Source organism: Eptatretus burgeri, chromosome 10, assembly GCF_056783735.1.
Source record: "Eptatretus burgeri isolate ZD-2024b chromosome 10, Ebu_testis_v1, whole genome shotgun sequence".
In the NCBI taxonomy this organism is placed as follows: domain Eukaryota; kingdom Metazoa; phylum Chordata; class Myxini; order Myxiniformes; family Myxinidae; genus Eptatretus; species Eptatretus burgeri.
This window is the reverse complement of record NC_140970.1, coordinates 101,752,454-101,779,841: the sequence shown is the minus strand read 5'-3', so window position 1 is coordinate 101,779,841 and position 27,388 is coordinate 101,752,454. Positions and strand designations below refer to the sequence as shown.

At 45.4% G+C, this 27,388-nt stretch overlaps 1 protein-coding gene across 2 annotated transcripts in view; it reads right to left on the bottom strand.

Annotated features, from left to right (window-relative positions):
* The window catches only part of LOC147019309 (fibromodulin-like), a 40,145-nt gene that overhangs the window by 5,491 nt on the left and 7,266 nt on the right, over positions 1–27,388 (bottom strand). The window contains exons 3-5 of one of the 2 annotated variants that reach the window (XM_085899692.1): positions 27,051–27,094; positions 5,243–5,599; positions 898–1,216 (exon numbers count right to left, since the gene is read on the bottom strand). In XM_085899692.1, coding sequence (XP_085755818.1) covers positions 898–1,216; positions 5,243–5,599; positions 27,051–27,094 — 720 coding nt within the window. Of the gene's footprint in view, positions 1–897; positions 1,217–5,242; positions 5,600–18,921; positions 19,038–27,050; positions 27,095–27,388 lie in introns of both variants that reach the window. The other variant, XM_085899691.1, reaches the window with a different exon arrangement.

Below are 27,388 nucleotides of genomic sequence, written 5' to 3'. Positions count from 1 at the left end.
TGTGAGCAGATGTGCATCACCACCGAGTCTGGTTTAGTGTGTTTTTATTTCTTTATTTTCTCTCTCTCTCTCTCTCTCTCTCTCTCTCTCTCTCTCTCTCTCTCTCTCTCTCTCTCTCTCTCTCTCTCTCTCTCTCTCTCTCTCTCTCTCTCTCTCTCTCATAGATGTGAATGTTGACACAAGCCCCAATTTAAATCTTAATCGGTTGACTGAACCGTCTTGACTCGATCCAAGCTATATATTCGGGGGCAGATCCAGATGAATCCTAAATCTGTCACTGAACTTTTGATTAAGGTGGCTTGAAGATTTGGATGACCCTACCCTCTCCCCCTACTGCAGGTGGTTTTTTTTTCTTTTCAATCACAGATCCACAATGTCATTGTATCGCGTGCGCGTGCGCACATACACACACACACACACACACACACACACACACACACACACACACACACACACACACACACACACACACACACACACACACACACACACACACACACACACACACTTTGTGCAATGTTCAAACTAACCCTCCACCTTTCTTACATTTTGGCATGATATTGAAAAACATGATTTTACAAATCAATTTGTTGACTCACTTGGGGTCTCGTTGCATCACTTCTGGGAGTGTGCTGTGGCTCCCCTGCAGATGAGTGCAGCAATTTGGCCAGAGAGAGACATCCACCAGCTAATGCTACAGAGAAGACATTTCCGCGGCTTAACGTCCCATCTGATGGACGGTGCACTCATTGATGGCCTGCGGAGCAGTAGTTTATCATTGGGTTGGGAACCGAAAACCAAACTACACAGCTCGAGTACACAACGTCTGAGCAATCCTATTACATATAAATGAATAAGTTGTTGCTTTAAGTGAGCCCAAAAAAATTGTTTTCGTACCTTCAATGCTGTTTCCTTGCAGGTAGAGGTATTTGAGGTTTGGACTGACAAGTGGAACTTTCGAGAGATTGTTGTAAGCGAGATCAAGCTCCACTAGGCTGGGTATATTGAAGACACTGGACGGGACTCCAGAATTTTGCAGCTTGTTTCCGGAGAGACGCACATATGATAGATTTGACATACTTGAGAAGTAGTCTTCTGAAACAGAGTCGATTTCGTTTCCCTCGATGTAGAACTGCCGCAGAGATGTGGGCAACCCGAGTGGTAGTTGCTTGATCTTGTTACCTGAAGCTTCAAAAAGTTTCAGAGATTGGAGATTCTAAAAAGGAACCACCAGCTAGAGTTAGGACAAGTGTAACGTTGCATGAAACCGAACTGTTAGAACATGGAAAGAGTTCTGATCAGTCACTTCTCATGAAGAATAACATGCAAGCCAATCGTACATATCTCTTTCTGCAAAGAATAATCCACATTAGCCTAAGGTTTCCCAACGATGGGACTCCACCCAAGTCTTCATTAACAATTGCTGCAATTGGAAGACATTTAAAAGTATTGTTACGGTTGTGGGAGTAGATGGAGGAATTTCATCGGAAAGTTCGGATTGAATAGCGTTATTTTGGTCCGTGGACGTGAAGGAGACATCTCGATGTAATTAAGTAGGGAGACTGTGAGCTTAAGTGTTACGTGTCACCGCACGAGGGGTGGGGGGGGCGTGGTGTTAATTAGATAGGGATTAAGGATAAGTTCCCCCAGTATGCGATTTCCCCTGTGACCTATTCCTACGTTTTTGCATCTCGCCCTTTACCTCCGCCAGCCTGACGTCCACACTTTGCTGCCTCGCATTTACCTTTTCCAGCTCCGCCTTCAGCTCCTCCTGACCCACCTTCATTTCCTCCCTGATTCCATCACCCATCACTCTCATATCCTCAGCCAGTTTTTCTTGACTTACTTTCATATCACCGCTCAGTTGATTTTGTCCTGCTTGTATATTCCCGTTTATTTTTTGCATATCATCCCTCGTTGCTTTTATCATTTCCATCATCTGATTAATCTCAAATGGTTTTGGCAAAGCCGATCTGCCACAATTGGGTGTGGATCCCAGTGGAATCGCTTTGTCCTCTGGGAGGGGAATCTGGCGGTGGGAGTCCCCGCTCGGGATGCAGGAAACTTTTATCCAATGCTTATCAACCAGCTCTACACTCGACTCACTTCCTTCATTCCTACTAACTTCCCTCCGAACCGCCATTTTGAGCTCGTCCACCATTTTCTGCACATGTTTAATCCCCCCAGAGAAATATATTTTTTCTCTCCCTTAAATTTCCAAGCGTTCTTGGAATCAACAATTTCATGCCCCTCCTGTGAAATGTTGTTCAAAGTTCGAATCCTGCACTCCCGAGGGAGTCTGGGAGTGGGGGGGGGGGGGTTCATATCCCACTCCTGAGTAACAAATGTTGTGGGACTGGCGGTTTGGGTTAATCCCCCGACTCAAATTGTGATGGGTGGTTAACACCACCAGCCCGGGTAGATGAGTGGTTTTCCTTTGGAGGAGGACACGTTGATCCTCGGAGATTATAACGCATGCTGGAGGGGTGGGGTGTGGCACTAGCGGAGCGACGGAGGCACAGATAGATGCACAGGGGAACACAATGTGGGTTTATTACTGGAACCCCACGACAAATGCACAGACACAGCGACCTAAAATACCCGCGGAATTTAATGAAAATAGACAAATATTTACAAGGGACGATAATTCAGAATGTAACAACACATGAGGTAAACTAAAGTCGAAATCGAGGCACCTCTACACACAGACTTAAAAACAGAAAAGGGGAAACAAAATAAAAGAAAATCCTTCCTTTATTCTGACACTTAGCTTGATCCAGAGATTGTCTTTATGGAACTTGGAATCGAGGCGCTTCGTCCTGCACATTTGGCACGCCCCAAAAATGACGCCGAGCCGCTCTCTCGCAGCAGGAACGTTCGTCAGGCAATTCGTGAACGGTATTCAACACCAAGGCTCACTGACCGTGGTGCAGCTTCTTCGTCTGTCATGCTTGCCGATACGCGGCACTCTGCAGAATGGTGCCATCCCCTTCAACGACATACTCCGTCTCTCATGACCCAACCAAGAGCCAACGACCAGTGTCTTGCTCAGTACGCAAGCTAATTCGCCTCAGCATGAACACGAGAATCGTGCCGTCTTCTTCATGCATCGTAAAGCCCTGTTCTTACAGGCCATCTCCTAGCTACGTTCTCTTTCGACCACGTCCGTCCCTCACTTCGAACTGAACCAACAAAGCCAACAACCTCCTCGCCTCTCTATCTCTCCTGACGTCATACCGAACAACCGTTCCACCTCCGGGGCATGGCTTTCTCGCACCAAACCCAAGAAGGTGGGGCCATTGCTTGCTCGGCATGCCTGGCTCGCTTGTAAATGTAAAAAGGTAAGAATAGGTCACAGAGTACAATCTCATACTCAGGGAACTTATCCTTAATCCTTGTCTAATTAACACAGCAACCCCCCCCCTCCCCGTTTGGTGACCATGTAGCACTTAAGCTCACAGTCTCCCATCTTAATTACATCGAGATGTTTCCTACACGTCCATGGACCAAACAACTCTATGCAATCCTAACTTTCCTATTAAATTCATCCATCTACCCCCACAACCGTAAAAGTATTAAACTGAATTTTTTCCAACTGCAGCGATTTTTAAACAAGTATTTACAACGTCCCATCTTGGGTGCCGTCCCGTCTTTGGGCAACCTTCGGCTTACTCCAGCTATGTGGGGAATGCCATTCTTGGTTCAGGAACTACCATAGCAAGTCAATAATGACTCAGCGTGCTGTCGTTTTACTACTCAAAGTTGGCAGGTTAACAGGTATTGGAAAAGTTTGTACCTCGCAACACTTCACCCGACTCGAGGCAACAACACACCAGTCATCAAATCGCTGTTTGAATGGTGTTGGGACTGATTTGCAACAAAATTGGGACAAGCAGACAATGTTTATTGTCTATGACAACATTTTACAGGAAATACCACGAGCTGGCAGCCAGGGATCGTGGACTTGCTATACGTACTGTGTTTCAGTTTTTGGACATTCTGCACGGCATTTCACATTGTTGGTTTTCCGCCAGGGGAAACTGTCTTGAGTGTCAAGCTTCAAGTAAAGTATGGAAACTGTGTGCAAGTATGTAAACTCAGAACTTCCTTGAATCTTCCTGTGCCAATCAACACGCTGTACATTCCCATCCATCCACTGGGACCAGACTCTGTAAAGAGCGTCGGTGCTGCCGAAGCGGTCTCCTTGGCTATTGCGCACAATCCTGAACGGGTCGCCACTCCGACGCAGGATACCAGCAAGCTGGTACTCATTTTGCCGACCTCGGAAGGATGACAGGTTGAGTTAACCCCACCTGGTGTTATTTATGGCACAACAGGAGCTTGACACTCAGGACCTTAAGATCTTAAGCTTGCCACCTTAAACGTTAAGACACCACCATGGTTTTATGTATGTATACATGGTACAATCAATCCTTTCAAAATTATTTAACTAAACTTGTTCAATGTTGTCAAATTGGAACCACCTGTGTTAATGGTGGCTCTGAAAGAATTCATTTTGCCTTTCTCATTGTGCACCATTTTATTCAGGTGACACACAGGTGACACACCTCTTCTACCAAATGGCTTATCTATCTGTTGTTTCTATGTCAGACAAAATGTGTGCGTCATAATCGTTTGTCTCATCCGATTGTCTTGACTCTGGTGATGTTCCTAGGCCTTCACCCAGTGGATTTCAATTTTCTTCCTTCATGGTTCGGGCAGATTGCAGTCAGAAACTTTAGCACTAATCATACATCGGACTAATGAATACTAATTAAAAGTAAGGACGGGAAGTTTTTCCCATTGTTTTAAAGTATTTTCTTCTTTGACGGCTTCAATTATTCCCACATTCTTGAGGGGATGGCCAGGGGAAAGCTTAGCCCAAGTCTTTCACGAACCGGCTGGCCCAGGCCTGACATTCGGTTAAGGGCAGGAATTTGTAATTTGGCCATCGTCAAATTCGCAAAGGACACCGTGGGATCTCCAACATGTACCATCTAATGTCGGCAGACGGGACACTCGTTTAACATCCATCCGAGGGACGGCACACACATTGCTGAATGAGCCTGCCTGTGAAACACCAGGATGACAGTTATAAACTGTCTGGATTCGAACCCACCCCAGGCGAGACAGCTTGGAGGCACGTATGCACACCTCTCAGCCATCTTGCCAGCTTGTTTTTAAAGCATGTGATCCCAAATAACCCAAAATATCATCTCTTACCCAACTAATTGCCTCTCACCTTTAAGCTATCACCCAGATCTGTTAGACTGTTGTAGTTGATCCTGAGTTTGGTCAGATTGACCAAGTAACCGATGTCCAGTTTGTTCAGCCGGTTGTGGTTGATACTCAACTCTTTGAGGCCGGTCGGTAGTGAGCCCGGAATTTCTGAAAGGCTGTTGTAATCCAGGTACAGTCTCTGTAGGCCCTCGAGATGAGTGAAAGCAGAGCCAGAAATGGTGTCACTGACGAGGTTGTTGTACTGCATCACAAGCCAGGAAAGGCCCGAGGCATTTGCAAAGAAATCTTCTTTGATTTCATCGATTTGATTGTTGTTCAGGTAGAGGTACTGAATGCGTTGTGGAATTGCTGGCAGTTTCTGAGGGTAGGCATAAAGGTAGGAGGCTCATTTTTAATTCCTTAAAGATTTCATCACACGAGATACGAGAGCCAATGAATCATCACACGCATAACGACAGAACAGTAAACACAAACAAAGATTCATGGTACCTGGCTGTCTTCAGTGTAATATGTAATATGTGGCCACGTTGTTTGAACTGAATTTGATATCAGGATGAACTTGAGATGCAAATTATGTTGGTCACGTGATGTAGGTGGCATGGAGCTAAAGAAATTTGCCAAATCAGGTTTTTTTTTTTTTGCTATCATGGCAAATGGTGATGGAGTGAGAAATTGGTCGCGAAAGGCTCGTCAAGGTCGACGGCAATATACCCGATCTCAAATGTTCAGCATTCTTCACAACCTGCACCTGTCTCCATAATTACAACAAACTTGCAACTTAGGTAACCTGACATAATGATAATGTCACAACGCAAGTCACTTGCAAGGCATGTATACATATGACCATGGGGTGAGTGGGTGGGAATGGAATCAACTTTGGAAAGTTAATAAATTATTTGGAGAGAAGTTTAACATTGTGAGATTTTGTAGAATTGCAGCGCAATTCGAACTTTGGCATTCCATGCTATCTTAATTGTGGATTTTATAAGACACTAGTGGATTTACCTGGTGTTGCATGGGAAGAGAAAGGTGAATAAGTCACACTTTGTAGCCAAAGGAAATATGGGAATTGTAATGCCCTCTGCGGCCACCACCAGGTTGTGCTACACGGGAAACATTTACATGGAGAATTTATGCCTCCTCCTCTCCCCCCCCCCCTTCTCCACCACACCCCTGCATGAAGCCATGACCACATAGCTTATGTTAGGTCAGGTCAGGTGTGGGAGCATGTGCCAGAACAGCATGTCGCTGCGTCCACTTTTCGCCGGTACTCCAGGGGCCTCCGTCTGGCCATCCCCCAGGCAGATGCCAGGCCCATCCCCATCTCCTTGAGATGATGGTCAACCTGTTGCAACCATGAGGCACGTGGTCGACCCACTGGCCTCCTCCACTCATGAGACTCCCTCGCTGAGAGAATCTGGTGAGCAGGATCAGAGTCAGGAAAACGAGCCACATGTCCATACAGCCGCAACTGATGCTCACGGACTATGCAGGTAACAAATCTCATCCGAGTCTCTCTCAGCAACCGCTCGTTGGACACAAAATCCGACCAGCGATAGCCAAGGATTCTCCGAAGAGACCTGGTACCAAAGGAATTAAGTCTCCGTCTCAGATCCTTGGTCAGAGTCCAAGTCTCGCACCCATAGAGCAAGACTGGAAGTACCAAGGACCTGAAGACTCGGACTTTCGTCCTCCCGCACAGGTACCGGCAGCGCCACACCCCATGATCCAGTGAATCCATGACTCCCCAGGCCCGACCCAGACGTCTATTGACCTCTGACTCGCAGCCAGCAGAGACATGAATATCACTGCCAAGGTAAGTGAATCTCTCCACGACCTCAACATCCTCACCACAAACAGACACAGACAGGACAGCAGCATCCAAGATGTCACCGAAACCCTGGATCTTAGTTTTGACCCAAGAAACCCGTAATCCCAACGGCTCCGACTCCTCATTCAGCACCTCGAGGGCCCCCAAGAGGATGTCTAAAGTCTCCGCAAAGATGACTGCATCATCTGCAAAGTCAAGGTCCGAGATCTTGACATTCCCAAATGACGCACCGCAACTTGATCTCTCCGACATCCTCCCTAGAATCCAGTCCATACAAGTGCTGAAAAGTGTGGGGGCAAGTACACATCCCTGACGAACTCCAGTAACAACTGGAAATAAGTCAGAGATGGTACCACCACACTTCACAGCACTCTCAGTACTAGAGTAGAGTTCAGACATCAGATCGATCAGTTTTGTTGGCACCCCACGAAGACCAAGAATCCTCCAGAGGGCATCCCGATTCACTGAATCGAACGCTTTACAGAGATCAACATAGGCTGCAAGCAGCCCCTGCCGAAACTCTCGTCTGCGTTCGGTGAGGACACGAAGAGCAAGGATACGGTCAATCGTTGACCTCTTTGGTGTAAAGCCTGACTGCTCTGGACGCTGATGCTCAAGCAGATGGTGGCGAACCCTATCGAGAATTATCCGAGCAAAGACCTTGCCTGGCACTGAGAGCAGCGTCACCCCTCGGTAGTTGTTGCAGTCTTGGCGATCACCCTTCCCTTTCCAGAGAGGGACAACAAGGCCCCTCTTCCAGTCAGTTGGGATGATGCCTGTGTTCCAGGCAGAGCACAGAACTGCATGCAACGACACGAGTGCAGCATTTCCACCAGCCTTGAGAAGTTCGGCATGGATGCCACAGATCCCTGGAGCTTTGCCCCGTTTCAACTGGTTCACCGCAGCCCGTGTTTCCACAAGCGTAGGTGGACCACAGTTGATTCGAGGGTCAGCAACAGGGATTGTAACACCCTTGACGTCCAACTCGACAGCTGGGGGATCAGCCTGGTACAACCGCTCAAAGTAACCGGCCCAGCGGGCCTTCACTTCAGACTCCTCTGTCAGGAGCCTACCACTCTCTGCTCGAACTGTAGTGCTCAGAGGGATGGGCTTGGACGAACGTAATGCGCGAATTCCCCTGTAAGCGGGACGAGAATCACCTGTCCACAGGTGATGCTCTACCCCCTCACAGATTCCTCGCACATAGGCCTCCTTGTCCACCCTCAGTGCACGTACAGTGTTACGCCTCAGCTCCCTGAACAGCTCAGCTCTGCCATTCAGCCTGGCCCTGCGACTCTGGTCAATGGTATCCAGTGTCCCTTGAGAGACAAAATTCTTCTTTGCCCTGCGGTGAGCTCCAAGGCATCCACCGGCAACATCAAGGACGGTGGTCTTGAAGGCGCTCCACAACTCTTCAGGACCCCCCAAAGCACCCAGACCCCCAAGTGTCCACTCAGCCTGTTCGCAAACTCCTCAGCTACTCTCTCATCCCTGAGCTTGGCAACATCCAGCCTCGGCTGGGATGGTACCATTCTCCAGGATTTAAGGTGCAGCTTTAGAGTTGCTACAACAAGCCTGTGGTCAGTATTGAGGAACTGAGCACTCCGGTAGACCCTGCAGTTCTGGATCATCCTCCAACGACCGTCAATGAGGACATGGTCAATCTCCTTTGCCACACCGCCAGCGTTGGAATACCAAGTCCAGCGATGAGCTTGTGGGCGCTGAAACCATGAACCAGCCACCCTAAGTCCATGACTTCTTGCAAAGTCAAGGAACTTAGTGCCATTCTGGTTCATAGTTCCTGACCCATGGGGACCAACACACACCTCGTAACCGTCCCTATCAGTTCCAGTCGATGCATTGAAATCCCCCAAGACTAGAAGTGTATCTCGTCTGGGGCACTGATCAACCACAGACTCGAGTGTGGCGTAGAATGCATCCTTCACGGTAAGATCACTCGCCTCAGTTGGAGCATAAACAGAGACCAGGGAAATGACACCTAAGGAGTGACGAATCCTTAATCTCATAATACGCTCGTTGACCGGTGTTACCTCAATTATCGTTGGGGTCAACTTATTGGACACAGCTACAGCAACTCCTTGGGTATGGTAACCATCAGAGCGACCAGACCAATAGTAGGTGTAACCACCCACCATTATCTCGCCGCAATCCGGTCTCCGAACCTCAGAGAGAGCTGCAATCCCAATGTCCAAACGCTTGAGCTCAGATGATAACAGAGACAGGTGATCATCCTCTCTTAGGGATAGGACATTCCAGGCACCCACCCGAAGGGACCGCCTCAGGTTAACCCAAGGAGACCGCCGTCTGGTGGACGACACCTCAGCACCACTCCGACACACTCTCCCGCAATCTGACCCAGGGATGTTACCCCATGGTTTCCCTCCTATCAAAGATTGGGGGTCCCAAAGGCTTTGCCCCAATCCCGTCATCCGGTGAGCTGCCCTGCGAAGGGAAGCTGCACAGGAGGTACTCCCACGGAGTGGGTTTTCAGATTTTTTTGCGTTTTTGCGTTTTGCGGAATGAAGGGTTTTACGGTGGCCGGAGTGCAAATCCTGCCACCAACCTCCTAATAAGAAGTGACCCAACTGCAGGAGGACGTCCGCAGACACAGTTGGGCACTAGATATGGATGGCCGTTGGCTCACAAGGAGCTCCTCCGCCCTTTGACAGGTTTTGTTTTTAATCCTGCTGGGTGTCCATATCCAAACACCCTCCTCACCAGAAAACCTGGTGGGGGAGACGGTTTAGTCGCCGACAACCCGACCATGGAACAGGTTAGTACAGGTTTACATGGTACCTGTAGCAGGTCACAGATCGAACCTGACTTATGTTACACCCCACATAAAGTTGTATTTGTACCCAAAGTATGGAGTTTGTAACTGAAAAGATGTGGCCGTACATAGAACACATCCAAACAAAGAGAGAGAGGGAGAGGGAGAGGCAGATGGAGGTAGAGGGGGTGGGGGAGACGGAGAGGGAGACTGCGAGTGAGAGGGAGATGGAGAGTGAGAGGGAAACGGAGATGGAGAGGGAGACGGAGAGGGAGATGGAGCGGGAGAGGAAGAGGGAAACGGGGAGTAAGAGGGAGACGGAGGTGGAGGGGGAGGCGGAGAGTGAGAGGGAGATGGAGATGGAGACGAAAGTGGAGAGGGAGACGGAGGTGGAGAGGGAGAGGGAGATGGAGACAGAGGTGGAGAGGGAGATGGAGAGGGAGACGGAGAGAGAGATGGAGAGAGAGATGGAGACAGAGATTTTTTTCATGTTTTTTTCAGGTTATGTTTTCATCCCTGTCTGTCTATCTGTCTGTGTCTTTACAGAAGAAAACTTTATGAGCGAATGCACAAGTTCTTAAACAAAAATGGTTCATGTTGCTGACACACTCACTACCTCTGGTTTGACCCTATCGTGTTTGAATACCACATTGTGCATGTGGAGGATCTTATGTGAAAAAAAAAAACTGGCGATTTACAAATGATCATGCAGTATACAGTCGTTTATTTCTTGTTTTGAGGCCGAAGTTGTTTGCTTCTTGAAGTGTATCATAACTGGAGACAAGATGTGGGCTCATCACTGCACATTGGAGAGAAAGTAAGCAAGCATACAATGGCGGGACTCCAACTCACCTTCTTCAACAATATTTAGAGCCCCTCTGTCGGTAAGAAAATCTATGCTGCTGTGAGTGGAAAGTTTTTTGCCACAGGAAAATTGTGACTCATTCCTTCACCGGTGACCGCTGTTAAATAAGACCCCTACTGCAACAATTGCTATGTGATAAATTGAAACAGTCTTTCCAACGGAGGTGCCGTGGACTGCTGATGAGAGGAGTACTGTTTCAAGACAACAATGCTCATTCGAACACAATTGAGAATATTGTAAATAAATTAACAACAACAGCAAATAGCCAGGTTTTGCTGGCACAAAGACCCGAGGCTAGACAAGATGAATTTGAAAAATCTAGCAGGACTCGAGGCTAAAATAACAGCGAGCCAGGCCGAATATGACGTATTTGAACTAACCCTTTCCGAGGCCATAAATTGACATGAAACCATTTCTAGTGGCCACACGTGTTTAAGGCCGAGGTCAAATGGTACATGAAGCATGATAAACTGGACGTGCATGTTCTCCAGCAGGTGTTGAAAAAACAGATAACCTGACCAGCGTTTCGCAAGGCCAACATCAACGTCTGGATGGCACTCAAGAGATGGCATGGCACAAGAAGATGGCATGGCAGGATGGCATGGCATGGCAATTTGGCAGATATGTGCAACCGACTCGAGGAAAAGACCCGCAGGTTGGTCACTACACACACTGATTCAGTGAAAGAGAAATGGACAGACCATGTTGGAGAGAAAATGAACCTTCAGCAGAGTTTAAGATCGGATTGGCGTCAGACGGGATGTTGTGGGAAAAAGGCCAATGTCGGATTGGAATCGAAAAGGGAAAATGGCAAATGTTGTATCCGATCAACACTGGAACCCAAAAATGTCGGTTTTGCAAAGCATACAAAAGTGAGCTGGTCTGAGTCCAGCACTCCACAATCAGCGACTGACACCAACAGAGTCTTTTTTAATCTCTGGGAATTTTGGAACTCTACTTTACTACGTCATAGCTGGTAACTAACATGGTGTGATCTTTGCATGATGGGATATTTGCATTTATGAGGTTAAAAATGATGCAATTCATGTTTAATTACTGGAGACTTCGTGGAAAACCTAAACCTGTGCAGTCTTGAGAAAAAGGACGAGCGAAGAGATTTTTAAACTCTTGCTTTGCATTTCCGAGCATGATCGACACTCGACAGCAGTGTTTCTCAACAGGGGTTCCCCGGAACTCTAGGGTTCCGCAAGAGGTCGCTTGGGGTTCCGCGAGAAACAGTAATAAAAAGGCTAATGTATTTTTGAGTAGTTTTTGTTTGATTTAATATTCGTAATTTTACAATACACGTACGGCATATTGTTGGAAACTCCTTGGTTATTATAATAGAGGCTTCAACCTCCTGTATTATTTACAATTATAACAACCATAGGGAATGTATTTAACGATGTCTATATGGCGCCAGTGAGAAACCGCCCTCACTGGTTAGTGGACGTCCTGTACGCGGCGGATTCGTGTACCATTGAGTGACTGACTCAAGTACGGGACGCACGCACGGTGTCCATCTATCTTGTCTGTGCTTCCTAGTGCGAAGTCTCTCTCTCTCAAGGTTAGTTCTTCTGTTTACCTTTATTGCTTCAGTTTTATTTGTTTAAGTTTTGTTTATCAAGTTACATGAGGTGTGTTTTTCAATTGTCAAACAGACTCGGGGTTGACAAACACTTTCAAAGAAAACAAAAATAATTAATTTTTTTTGTGAATTAAAACCTCGGTGTGAGGTCTCATAAACGAGCAGTATGGTTTTTTTTTTCATTGCCAATAAATTTGACCAAAAGGGGGTCATTCTTTCCTTAAACCAGGTATCTGAAAAAAAAAATGTTATATTTACCACGTGAACTACGATAAAAATATAAAAGAGCTAGATATTAATAATGGTATATAATAATTTTTATGCAGGGGTTCCCTGAGACATGAAAACTATTTCAAGGGTTCCATAAGGGTAAAAAGGTTGAGAAACGCTGCTCTACAGTATGCTCGTTTTCTTTGTGACCCTTGGATAACAGGCGTGATGGTAATCATACAAAGCCGAATGGTCAAACAAAACAATCCAGAGCTGACGATGCTGCTCTAAGTTGCGATTTTTGTTGCCATCGACGTTTATCCATGCATTTGTGCAATTAAAAACCTGCTGCCAACTCCTCTTGGAGAAAATTACAGTTTGGGAACAATATTTGAGGAAAAGATGCTTGAAACAAACAGCGCTATGCACCACCATATTTGTCAGAACGCAGAATCTTACACAATTGTTTTGCCATCAGGGCATCAGGCCCCATGAGTGCTGATACTCATAGCGCTTCTCATAGTTACTCGGCCCTCAGGGCATAAATATTTTGTCCCAGTACAGCTAAATGAAAGGGTTTTGAAAGTGCCACAAAGGTGATTTGTGTTCTAGTGTTCAAGTGTACAATTCAATTCAAATAAAATAAAGATTTTAAAGGATGTAGAAAACAATTTCTGGAAGTTTACCAATGCTGATGAAGAATCTTTTACACCTCCTTATTTATCATGTTACATTAGATCTTCCTGCCTGTTGTTTGTGTCCTCTGTGACGTCCTTAAAAACAGCACATTTCCCGGTTGAAATCTTGTTACACACAAAAAAAATAACCTATGATTGCAGAATTTTGCTGCACAAAAACAAAAAAACACAATTGATCAATGATTCCTGAATTTTGTTACACAAAAACAAAAAAGCACAATTAATCAATGATTCCAGAATTTTGTTACACAAAAACAAAAACAAAAACCACAATCAATGATTCCAGAATTTTGTTGCGCAAAAGAAAAAAACCACAATCGACGATTCCTGAATTTTGTTACAAAAAAGCACAATTAATCAATGATTCCTGAATTTTGTTACACAAAAATAAAAAAAAGCACAATTAATCAATGATTCCAGAATTTTGTTGCACAAAAACAAAAAAAAACGATTCATTGATGATTCCAGAATTTTGTTACACAACAACAAAAAAACAATTAATCAATGATTCCAGAATTTTGTTACACAAACAAAAAAGCACAATTAATCAATGATTCCAGAATTTTGTTACACAAAAACAAAACAAAAAAAACCACAATGAATTCCAGAATTTTGTTGCGCAAAAGACAAAAACCCACAATCGATGATTCCTGAATTTTGTTACAAAAAAGCACAATTGATCAATGATTCCTGAATTTTGTTACACAAAAGACAAAAAAAGGACAATTAACCGATGATTCCTGAATTTTGTTACACAAAAACAAAAAAGCACAATTAATCAATGATTCCAGAATTTTGTTGCACAAAAAGAAAAAACAATTAATCAATGATTCCTGAATTTTGTTACACAAAAACAAAAAAGCACAATTAATCGATGGTTCCTGAATTTTGTGAGACAAAAACAAAAGCAAAACACAATTATTAATCGATGATTCCTGAATTTTGCTGCACAAAAGACAAAAAAAACCAATTCATTGACGATTCGAGAATTTTGCTGCACAAAAACAAAAAAACACAATTGATCGATGATTCCTGAATTTTGTTACACAAAAACAAAAAAGCACAATCAATGATTCCAGAATTCTGTTACACAAAAACAAAAAAGCACAATTAATCAATGATTCCAGAATTTTGTTACACAAAAACACAAACAAAAACCACAATCGATGATTCCAGAATTTTGTTGCGCAAAAGAAAAAACCACAATCGACGATTCCTGAATTTTGTTACAAAAAAGCACAATTAATCGATGAATCCTGAATTTTGTTGCACAAAAATAAAAAAAGCACAATTAATCAATGATTCCAGAATTTTGTTGCACAAAAACAAAAAAAACGATTCATTGATGATTCCAGAATTTTGTTACACAAACAAAAAAGCACAATTAATCAATGATTCCAGAATTTTGTTACACAAAAACAAAACAAAAAAAAACCACAATCAATTCCAGAATTTTGTTGTGCAAAAGACAAAAACCCACAATCGATGATTCCTGAATTTTGTTACAAAAAAGCACAATTGATCAATGATTCCTGAATTTTGTTACACAAAAGACAAAAAAAAGGACAATTAAGCGATGATTCCTGAATTTTGTTAAACAAAAAAAAAAGCACAATTAATCAATGTTTCCAGAATTTTGTTGCACAAAAGAAAAAACAATTAATCAATGATTCCTGAATTTTGTAACACAAAAACAAAAAAGCACAATTAATCGATGGTTCCTGAATTTTGTTAGACAAAAAACAAAAGCAAAACACAATTATTAATCGATGATTCCTGAATTTTGCTGCACAAAAGACAAAAAAACCAATTCATTGACGATTCGAGAATTTTGCTACACAAAAGACAAAAAAAACAATTCATTGATGATTCCAGAATTTTGTTACACAAAAACAAAAAACAATTACCTGTGGTCAAGGAGTGGGTAGCCGTGGACAACATATGCGTGGCCATGGACATGGAGTGAATGGCTGCAGATAATGTTTGGACTGTTGTGGATAATGTTTGGGCATTCGCGAACATGGCGTGGCCCGCTGCAGCCAAGGTATGGGCGGTCACGAACAAGATGTAGGAGGCCAAGGACATCGTTTGGGCAGCCATGGACAAGTGGTGGGAGGCCAAGGACAATGTTTGCATAATTGTGGACAAGGGGTTGGCGGCCGCAGCCAACGTTTGCATGGCCACGGACATGGAGTGAACGCTGCAGACAAGCAGTGGGTGGCTGTGGACAAGGAGTGGGTGGCCTCAGATAAGGGGTGGTTGGCTGTGGAAAAGGGGTGGTCGGCCGTGAACAAGTGCTACACATCCGCGGACAACGTTTGTGCAGCCACGGACAATGTCTGGACAACTGTGTACATTGTTTTGGCTGCCACTGACAAGGTGTGGGCCGCTGCAGACAAGGCCATCTGAGCGACCACAGGCAAGAGATGGGTGGTCACGGACAACATTTGGGTGGCTACAGACAAGGTGTGGATGGCCAAGGACAAAATGTCAGCGGCCGTGGACAAGGGGTGTGTGGCCGTGGACAATTTGTGGTTGGCAACGTTTGCGAAGTCACTGACGTTTGCGAGGCGACGTACAACTTTTGAGCAGCCAGCCAATGTTTGGATGGCCACAGACAACGTTTGGGTGGCTGCGGCCAAAGTTTGAGCCACCGTGGCAGACAAGGTGTGGGCGGCCCCGTACAAGTTGTGGTTGGCCGCAGGCAGGTTGTAGGTTGCGAGGCGACGTACAACTTTTGAGCGGCCAGCCAATGTTTGGATGGCCACAGACAACATTTGGGTGGCTGCGGCCAAAGCTTGAGCCACTGTGGCAGACAAGACATAGGGGGCCGCGCACAAGTGGTGGGCAGTTGTGGATAATGTTTGGGCAGCTATGGACAAGTCATAGGATGGCATGGACAATGGGTGGCCAGCATTGGACGTGCTGGGCAGCTATGGACAATGGGAGGGTGGTCACGGACAATATTTGTGAGGCCATAGACAATATTTGTGAGGCCACAGACATTTGAAAGGGTGCAGACAAGGTGTGGGCAGTCGCGAACAGGGTATGGACAACATTTTCATGGCCACAGACAAGGTGGGGGCAGCAATCAACAGGGTGTGGGTGACCGCAGACAAGGCATTGGGGCTATGGACAACGTTTGGGCGGCTGTGAATGAGACTTGGGAGGCCATGGACAATGTTTGGGTGGCTGCAGCCAAGTGGTGGCCAGCCGTAGACAATGTTTGGGCACCTGTGGACAATGGGTGGGTAGCCATGGACAACATTTGTGAGGTCGTGGACAACTTTTGCGAGGCTGCAGACAATGTGTGGGCAGCTGTGAACAGGATGTGGGCAGTCATGGACAACATTTTCATAGCTGTAGACTAGGTGGGGACAGCCATGGACAGTGTGGGTGACCGCAGACAAGGCATTGGTGTCCTGGACAATGTTTGCGTGGCCATGGACAACGTTTGAGCGGCTGCGAACAAGACTTGGGAGTCCATGTACAATGTTTGGGCGGCTGTGGACAAGTGGCGGCCAGCTGTAGACAACATTTGGGCACCTGTGGACAAGGAGTAGGTGTCTGTGGACGATGTTTGCGTGGCCATGGACAAGAAGTGAACGGCCACAGACAACGTTTTGGCAGCATGGGCTGCCTTCAACAACGTTTGGACTGCCATGAACAACATTTGGGCATTCGTGAGCATGGCGTGGGCCACAGCGGCCAAGGCGTAGGCAGCTGCGAACAAGACATAGGAGGCCATAGACAGCGTTTGAGCAGCCGTGGACCTGAAGTGGGTGGCCAAGGACAATGTTTGCGAAGCTGCAGACAAGGATTGGCAGCTGCAGCCAACATTTGCGTGGCCACGGACAAGGAGTGAATGTTGCAGAGAAGGAGTGGGTGGCCATGGACAAGGAGTGGGAGGCCACCTCTATGGTGGTTGGCCATAGAGAAGGGGTGGTTGTCCATGAACTAGGTGTGGTCGGTGGCAGATCAGGGTTGGTCGGCCATGGATAATGTTTGTGAGTCTGCGGACAATGCTTGCCAGCTGTAGACAACATTTGGGCACCTGTGGACAAGGAGTAGGTGTCTGTGGACGATGTTTGCGTGGCCATGGACAAGAAGTGAACGGCCACAGACAACGTTTTGGCAGCATGGGCCGCCTTCAACAACGTTTGGACTGCCATGAACAACATTTGGGCATTCGTGAGCATGGCGTGGGCCACAGCGGCCAAGGCGTAGGCAGCTGCAAACAAGACATAGGAGGCCACAGACAGCGTTTGAGCAGCCGTGGACCTGAAGTGGGTGGCCAAGGACAATGTTTGCGAAGCTGCAGACAAGGATTGGCAGCTGCAGCCAACATTTGCGTGACCACGGACAAGGAGTGAATGTTGCAGAGAAGGAGTGGGTGGCCATGAACAAGGAGTGGGAGGCCACCTCAATGGTGGTTGGCCATAGAGAAGGGGTGGTTGTCCATGAACTAGGTGTGGTCGGTGGCAGATCAGGGTTGGTCGGCCATGGATAATGTTTGTGACTCTGCGGACAATGCTTGCGAAGTAGCAGACAACGTTTGGATGTTCGTGGACAAGGTGTGTGGGGCTGTGCACAACTTTGCGAGGCAGCAGACAACGTTTGTGAGGACAAAGACAAGGTGTGGGCCACAACGGGCAAGGCGTGGGCAGCCGCAAACAAGACATAGGAGGCCGCAGACAGCGTTTGGGCAGTCGTGGACCTGGGGTGGGCGGCCGAGGACAATGCCTACATGGCTGCAGGCAAGGGGTTGGCGGCTGCAGCCAACATTTGCGTGGCCACGGACAAGGAGTGAACACTGCGGACAAGGAGTGGGTGGCCATGAACAAGGAGTGGGAGGCTGCAGATAATGGATGGTTGGCCGTGGAGAAGGGGTGGTCGGTTGCTGACTGTGGGGGTTGATCTTGATGGTGGGTCCGGCTGCTGGAGGGGTCTTGTTTGCATCTTCTTTGGCACTCCAGGTATCTCTGGGTAGTGTGTGACCCCTTGTAGAGATCCAGTTCCAAAATGGGTAAACAGGGTGGCAGCCGCAGTTTGAGTCACCCACCTCAAGGGAAGCCCATGTTATAATCTCTTTAAAATTGGGAGGTGCTGTTTGAAAATGACAGGTGGTTTTCGCTCCCCCCCCTTCAAGAGCCCCTCCCAAATGCAAGTCAAGCCCTCCCCTCCCTTCAAGTTCCACTACCAAGCACAAGTACAGAACACCCCCTTCCCCTCCCCACTTCCCCCTCATTGCTATCCAATTCTCTTCATTCCTACCCCCTCCTGAGATCCCCTACCTCCCAGAGTGGATAGCAATGTGTGGTGAAGCGTCGCTCTCCCCCCTCAATACTCCCATCAGCAAATTGAGGGGTTCTATTTGCTCGTAATCAATAAAGCTACTAACAATTGCAATGTATGTGACATAATAGGGTACATGGATGACACGGGTATAATGGGCCATAATTGCAGCGTGTTCAGTTAACGATGCCATTTTTGTTCAGAACGAATGCACGAGGTGAGATGATGCACTCTATGATTGCCATTCTCGTTTATAATGGGTATTTCAAGCGGTCTTTGTCACATGACCGTGATTGTGAAACACACAAACAAATATCGTTCAAAGCACCGAGGAAGTGGCATTCAGCTGAAAATGAAATCAGTTTCATCGTGTGTGCAATGTGGGTGTAGGCCCTTCAGTACCTCCAGTTTTTGACCTTCGCAGGACATGGCATTTGGGAATTGTGGTGGACAGCTGCAAATGCTGGGGCAACCGTAGCCATAGCCCAGGTAGCCTGAGAGATCGATGCCAACTTTGGCTGTCCACATGAGGGCGAGGAACACGGACAGAGATATACATGCACGTTAGTAAGTTTCACATCCATCTCGGCCTTCCCTGTGCTAGAGCTTGTGCTGAGGCCTGCGGAAATTTGGGCCTTTGTTACTTGCTTGGATAAGTAACGTTTTTTTTTTTTTTTGCCCACTCTTTCTTTTCGTGACCATTTTTTGCATCTGAGCTGTATACTGATGTGGTGGTGCGGCAATTGCTCGCAGATACGTACGACTGTAATTGCAGTTTGACTTCACCAATTGGTGGGAATGTTTTACACATTAGAGCCATGTATTTGCAATCAAACACTGCATTGGAGTCATCAGAAGGAACCTGAATAAGTATAAAGAGCAAAGATGGAGTCATCAGGAGGAACCTGGGTAGGATTCAGGTTTCAGCCGCGACTCTACTACTCTCAACCCCATCCAGGTACAGCCAAGTGAGCCTAACAATTTTTTTTTTGTAAAAATTCAATTCTCAGTAGACAGGTAGATCAGGAATTCAAAGAGAAATTAAGAGTAAAAAACAGAAAATAAAGAGAAATGTGAAAAAGTAGAAGGGCAATTCCGCAGTTAGTAACGTTACATTTTAGGGACATTCTCATTATTTAGATAAGAGTCCTTTCTCTATCTGTGGATGTAAAGTCTCATTAATGTCACCAGAGATCAACCTAGTCTAGACGTAGAACAGAGCAAAGAATGAAATCATTTCATGAAACATTCTAGAAGAAAGAACTGCTTTTAATGCTTTTAATGCTTTTAATGATCTCTCAAGCTTTTTAGTAACGTTACAAAAAAGGACGTTACTAACCGGCATTAAAAGCAGTTCTTTCTTCTAGAATGTTTCATGAAATGATTTCATTCTTTGCTCTGTTTTACGTCTAGACTAGGTTGATCTCTGGTGACATTAATGAGACTTTACATCCACAGATAGAGAAAGGACTCTTATCTAAATAATGAGAATGTCCCTAAAATGTAACGTTACTAACTGCGGAATTGCCCAGAAAGAAGAGTCAAAGACTGAAGAGAGATGCGAAAGAGAAAGGATCAAATATCAAAGATGTCGGGAAGAACCCGGACAGATAGATTTCAGCAGATACTCCCCAAGACTCAAACACACCGACGGGTACCAGAAGCCCAACGGAGCAAAATGACGTCATATTTTAATCCGACCTTCAAGCGATTATAGGTTTATCACAAATTTAGAATTCTGATCACATTTTGTGACATTATCATCAGATTCGGTACCTGCACGCAGGTGCACCATGATGTCATTTCATTTACTGTTGGACGCCGTAATTTAACTCAAAGGACGTGTTGATTACAACCGTTGTCCAAAAAAAAATGTGCGATTACATTATGGATTTATGATGTAACAGAGATTAATTGAGGATATTTAAAAAAAAAAATTTGAATGGATGAGAAATCGAAATAATCGACTGGGAAAAGGATAAGTGCAGAGGAGATGTCCAGTGAGGTGGCTTGACCTCTTGAAATTCAGGGCACACAGATGGAAGAAGCAGCTTGTCCAGCCAGAGTGGAATGACCTTTGCAGAAGAGCAAGCCGATGATCGGAGCTCAGAGAGTGATGGAAGAGATGAGTGTTGGTGTCTCCCACAATGATTGATTCCATTACTTTGCATGCGATGGGGAGAAGAGGTCACCGCCAGTCTGCAATAGTTGAGAGCCATCATTATTTTGAATTGGAGTAACGTTTGTGAGTTTCCATAATGCTGGAAAGCAGAACTCAGAAAGTGATCTGGTAAAAAGCAAAGAAAGAGAAGATGACAGAGCAGATGGACAAGTCCTGAGTATTACAGTGCCGAGTAGCAATGGAGGAGTCAGGTGGCAAAACTTTAGTGAGAGGGAAGCTCACATGCCGGAGGGAGTTTTCAGAGATGGGGATTAGGATGAGTACAGGAAGATAGAGATTCTGGACCTGAGCCATTTCTGCAAATATGGCAGTCGAAGGAACTCAACCCGAGAATCGGCAGTACCAGCGTCCATCATGACTCCATCCCTCAACAATGAACAGATGAGCTGCACAAAATGGAAATAGGGACTTGAGCAGCTGATAATCTTCGCGAAGGACATTGTGGGTCTTTGCCGTCCACCAATCAATGCTGGCAGATGGGACGCTCAGTTCAGCGTCCATCCGAGGAACGGCACACACATCGATGCCTTGCTCTGCCTGTGAAACACCATGGTAGTTTGTAACTGGTCCAAGATTTGAAACCAGGCGAGACGGCTAGCTCAGAGACTAGTGAAGGGGTGCTTTCACTGCTATCAGTCTGTTAACTTCACGACAAGTTTGAAGAAATGGGAAGTGTCGTGAATGCTCCAGGGCGTGGGTGACCACATACAGTATCGCAAATACACCTGTGACGCAGGAACTTGTAGACTGAAATGTTGGCACAGAGTCCCAGGAAATTAAGAAGGCAAAGCTTTCACCAGCCATGGCAATTCAGCAAAGGATTTCTGTGACTCGATGGGACTGACTCGACAAGGACAACAAGGAAATCCAACACAGGTGGAGGCCATTCAGCCCATCATGCCTGCGTGAACACCACACCAACCCAAGATCATTTTAATTAATGAAAGAAAAACAATTTTTGAATTTTTTTGTTTTTGTTTTTTGTATTTTTTTGTTGTTGTAATTAATTATTTATTTATTTATTTATTGACTTATTTCGTTTCTTCCCCTCGGAGAGGGGGCATGGGCTTGGTTAAAAAACACACATCAACCACACAACCCCCCTTAACAAGACCCCCACCAACAGCACTCTGTACACAATCACCCATCAATACTCAAACCTCCGAAAAGTCTTATCAACATCCCCATACCCCTCCATATCCATAACTTCCAGGTACCTATCTTATTCTAATTGAAACTTATCTACTTCTTCTGCTGCCACGACCTTTCCAGGGAGACCATTCGATGCATTAACTACTCTCTGAGTGAAAGTCCCCTTTTACCTTACTACTGTCTTAACTCTCCTCTTCTTCACTCTCAAGCTATGACCCCTGGTCCTATCACTGTCTACTCTGTTGAATAATTCATCTTCACTTATTTTAACAACACCTTTCATGATCTTAAACATCTCCATCATATCTCCTCGCAACCGCCTCCTTTCTAGTGTATAAAGCCCCGTCTCCTTCAGCCGCTTCCTCATAGCTGAGTCTAGCTTGGCGCGGAATCAATCTCGTAGCCTTACGCTGAACCCTCTCTATGACATCTATGTCCTTCCTTAGTTGTGGTGACCAAAACTGTACACAATATTCTAGATGTGACCCTCACTAAATTCCTGTACAATGATAACACCTCTTTTGATTTATAATTGATCCCCCCCCTTATACAGCCTAAAACCCTAATTGCTTTACCTACAGCTTCCTGGCCCCTCTGCTGCCTGCTTACCTCCCATATATATATTACCACCCCCAGATCCTTCTCCTGTGTGACACGCTCCAAAATTACCCCTTGCATCCTGTAATCGCTATTTTCATTGTTCTTTCCCATCCCCAACACCTTACACTTGCTCAGGTTAAATTCCATCTGCCAATTTTTTGCCCAATCCATACAAGTATCAATACTCTCTTGTATCTGATCACCACCCCCTCTGCTATCCACCTCACCTCCAAGCTTTGTGTCATCTGCAAATTTGGAAAGCTTACTCTTTACCCCATTATCCAGATCGTTGATGTAAATATAGAATAGCAGTGGTCCGAGTACTGATCCCTGAGGGACCCCACTACTTACATCCTCCCAGCAAGACATCCTCCCACTCACAGCCACTCTTTGCTTCCTCTCACTAAGCCAGTTTGCAATCCAATTAGCTACCTGACCAGCCACTCCACAAGCCCTCACTTTGGCTGACAACCTCCGATGTGGTACCTTATCAAATGCCTTCTTAAAGTCGAGATATCCTATGTCCACTGCCTTTCCCTCATCCACCAAATCATACACTGTTTCATCGAACTCAAAAAGATTTGTCAAACAGGAACTACCTTTGGTAAACCCATGCTGACTACCTTTAATTAGTTCGTATTTATTTAAATGGTTCCTCATCTGGTCCTTAATTAATGTCTCCAACACCTTCCCCACAACTGAAGTCAAACTAACAGGTCTGTAGTTTCCCAATTCTTCTTTGGATCCTTTCTTAAATAATGGTGTTACATTTGCTACTCTCCAATCCTCCAGTACTTGTCCTGACTCCAGTGAACTATTGAAAATATCCGTTAACATCTTGCTTACCTGTTCAGCCACCTCTCTCAATACTCTCAGGTGCATATTATCTGGACCTGGAGCCTTATCTTCTCTTAGATTAACCAAGCTGTTCCTTTACTTCCTCCACTCGAACCTGGATATTCTGTAAAAGCCCTTCCTCACCTCCTCGATAGATACTCTCAGCTATTGGCAATTCTCCTGACTGTGCTTGTGTAAAAGTTGAAAAAAAAATACCTTTTAACCTGTTTAATAAGCCTGCCGTCTCACTTTCATCACTAACACTCTCCCGGTGCTATTCCTCAATGGGTCCACACTGGTCCTAACCTGTTCTTTTCCCCTGATATACTTAAAGAAAGCCTTGTTATTATGTGTAATATTCTTAGCCATGTCCTCATACTCTCTTTTGGCTTGCCGAGTTATTTTCTTCACTTGCCTCTGTTTACTCCAATAATGATATAAATCTAACTCCAGTCCTGTTATTTTAAACCTAATAAATGCATTTTGCTTCTCCTTAATATCGTTCCTCATCTCACTGCTCAACCACCCTGGTCTCTTTCTACTTCTAGTTTTACACCTCATTGGAATGTACTTACTCTGCACTCGACACATTTGGTCCTTCAAGGTTTCCCATTTCTCTGATGCTGGTTGTCCTGTTGTTAGAGTCTCCCAATCGACATCACCCAATTCTCTCCTCATACCCTCCACGTTTGCCTTCCTGAAATCCAATAGCCTTACCCTACTATCCTGAACTCTAACCCTCAACAGAATCTTTGCACACACAATGTTATGGTCACTAGCTCCTAAATGCTGCCCGATCTCCCCCTCCTGCACCACGTTGGGATTGTTGCTTAAAAGGAGGTCTCACTGTACTCCCCCTCGTGGGCTCATCTCCAAAATGGGTTAAAAAGCAATCCTGGACTAAAACTATGAAATCCTCATCTGCCCTTCCCTTTCCCTGTTCCTGGACCCAATCTATCCCTGGCAAGTTAAAATCCCCCACAATCAATACTCTTCCCTGACCACATGCCCTTTTGAATTCATCATGTACTCCTCCTTCCTCCTCTTCCTTCCCACCCGGAGCCCTATAAAAGCATCCCACCAGTATCTTACTGTTTTTACAATCTCTAATCTCGACCCATACAGAATCCTCAACATTTATTCCTTCCCTAATGTCACCCCTTTCTCTTGATGCAATGCTGTCCTTTACCCAGATTTCTCCCCCTCCTATTCTGTCCTTCCTATCACACCGATACACCTTGTAGCCTTCTAATCCTGTCGTCCAGTTACTCTCCTCCTTAAACCATATCTCACTCGCTGCAACTATATCGTACTCCTCGCTATCTACTTTGGCTTCAAGCTCTTCCATCTTATTATTTAAACTTCTGGCATTGGTATAGAATATGTTTAACTTTTCCCTTCCTGAAATTATATTTTCCTGCCTGGCCTTACTCATCACAATCACTTCATCCGTTCCTTCCTTTATGACTCAATCTGTGAACTTTCCAACTGGGATTCCTCCCTTCTGGACTTGGTGATCACTAACTTCCCCACAAAGGTCTCCTGCTCTTCCTCTGCTCCAATGGGTTCATCTGATCATGTACTTGGGAAAATCAACATCTCTCTGGATATTCTCAGAGAGTTTCCTCAACGCCGGTGAGTCTGGCACTTCACTCGAGCAGATTTGCCCATATCTCCTGGATTCGTGTCTTTTGCACCTAAGAAGGTGAAGAAGTTTCCAGCATTCCTTGAGCCTTATTCTGCAACTGGACCATACAGCATCAGCTCACTTGTCCTAAAAACCAACTCTGCTGCTCTTGCACATCCTCTGCTCTTTATACCATATCATCTGCACTCAGTAATCATCAACTATGCACTTGGAAGTCAGCCAACATCATCACATGACAAAAAAGGTGCAAAAAACGATCCCCTTAATGACAGACGTATTTATTTACTTCCAGTCATCAGCAAGGTCGTGTAATCCATCATCACAGTTGATGTGAAAACCTTCCTTTTCTCCAATGGCCTCATCTCAGATCGCCAATTTGGTTTCAGACCAGGTCACTCTACCTTGGACATGCTGCTTTGACTCTCACAACAATGGATGGAGACCCTCAATCTGGGACATGAGATCAGAGCCGTCTCGCTGGACATATCTCGAGCTTTCAATACATTTTGGCATCCTGCCTGTCTCTCCAAACTCTCTGCTCATGGCATCCAAGGCCAACTCCACACATGGCTTCCTGACTTCCTCTACTCTCGTAGCCAGCATGTGGCTCTCAACGGAATCCTTTCATCTCCTTTCCCTGTCAAAGCTGGAGTACTGCAGAGCAGTACCGCATTAGCAGGAGTTGCGACCGCTAGTGTAGCGACTTGAATAATAATAAAAAAAAAATCAAGTGGCAAGCAATCGGAAAGTGTACCTTCGTTCACTCGAGCAGGTACTGATGACAACCGCAAAGCAGTGTTCTGGACTCCAGTCCTATTCCTAATCTTAATCAACGATCTCTCTGAAAAATCCCATTTGTCTATTCACTGGTGACTCCACCCTCTGCTGTGACACCCTTCATACTTCAGACAGGCAGGCTGCAGCCTCTTCCCTCTTTTCAGACCTTGACCGAATCACAAGTTGTTCAAACACTTTGTCTTTCAATCCTGACAAATCTCACTCACTGTGTCTGTCTCTCTATCTCTCTCTGTCTCTGTCATTCTGCAAATGCTGGGGCAACATGCTGTTGCCCCAGTTGTGTCTGTCTGTCTCTGTCTCTATCTCTCTCTGTGTCTCTCACTCCCTCTCTTTCCAAAAGGACCATATGGAAAACCCTTCCATCGACTTTTCTCACAATCCTCTTGGGGAAGTTCAGTCACTCAAGCTCCTGGGCCTCACTATCAGCCATGATCTTTCTTGGGTAAATCACATTTCTAAGTTGGCCTCATACAAAGTCATTCCTTGGCACACTTGCACACCTATCCACATATAAGGCCTCCATCCACAGCTTAATGGACTAATGCTTTACCCTCTGGGCTGAGCCTTTGCCTCATACCTTGCTCAGCTTGACGATGAGGGAATCAAGGCCTTCAAGTTCATTGGATTCTTCTGCGATGAAGCTGCATCTATGGGCCCATCACTTTCCCATCACAGACAGGTCGGTGGTCTCTGTCTCTACCTCCTTTCTGATCTTGCACTCTGCTCTTTCCGTGCTTTTTCTGGTGTCTGGAATCTGGTATTTGTCAGTATCATTAGCAGGTTAAGCCTAAGTTTCCATTGTACATAAGTCTGCGTGTCCCATCATCCCTATTTGTGTATGACCGCCAGATCTGTCCCATTTATTGTGCGTCTTGTCTATCCTCCCCACCCGAATACTTTGGAAATAAACATCCTTTTATTTATAAGAAGCGTTTTCCAATTGTCCTGCCTTCCCCTGCAAACACTGCCAAGTTCGTCTTCATTGGGTGATCCTTGGGAAAACGTGCTAGTCTTGGTAATGTTCTAACCGTAAATTGGTAAAAAAATAAACACCATTTTGGTCATTCACGGGAATCTCAGACCCCCGGCGCAGATGGTGTGTGTTAATGGAACCCTCTGACGTGACAATATTGTTTAAGTACAAGCATCACTCGTCCGCAGCAACAGGAAGAGCAAGCAAAAGCATCCGTCCCCAGTGACATGAAGAGTTCAAGTTAATCAATGTAAATTATTTCATGGACTTTAAAAAGGTTAATCGAGTTGCACTCTTCATTTCACTCAGAGCCAAAGATCTAAGTTACTTATGCCACTCACTGTGAAATTGTGGTGCAACATCTGACTGCGGACATTGGATTTGTCTGAAAAGAAGGCAAATATATTGCTATTTTAAATTGTGCGTCACTCCATTTACAGCGGCCGTTTTTCAAAAATCATTTCAAAAATGAATGTTAAGTTCTGCCTGCGTGCACAGCTCTTCAAACACAGCACGGGAAGCAGCCGCCATAAATGGGAGACAGACGAACGCACAGACCAACATCACGGTTTTACATATATATATATATATATATATATATATATATATATATATATATATATATATATATATATGTGGAATGATGCATAACAAATGTGATCATCTCGTAAATCCAGAG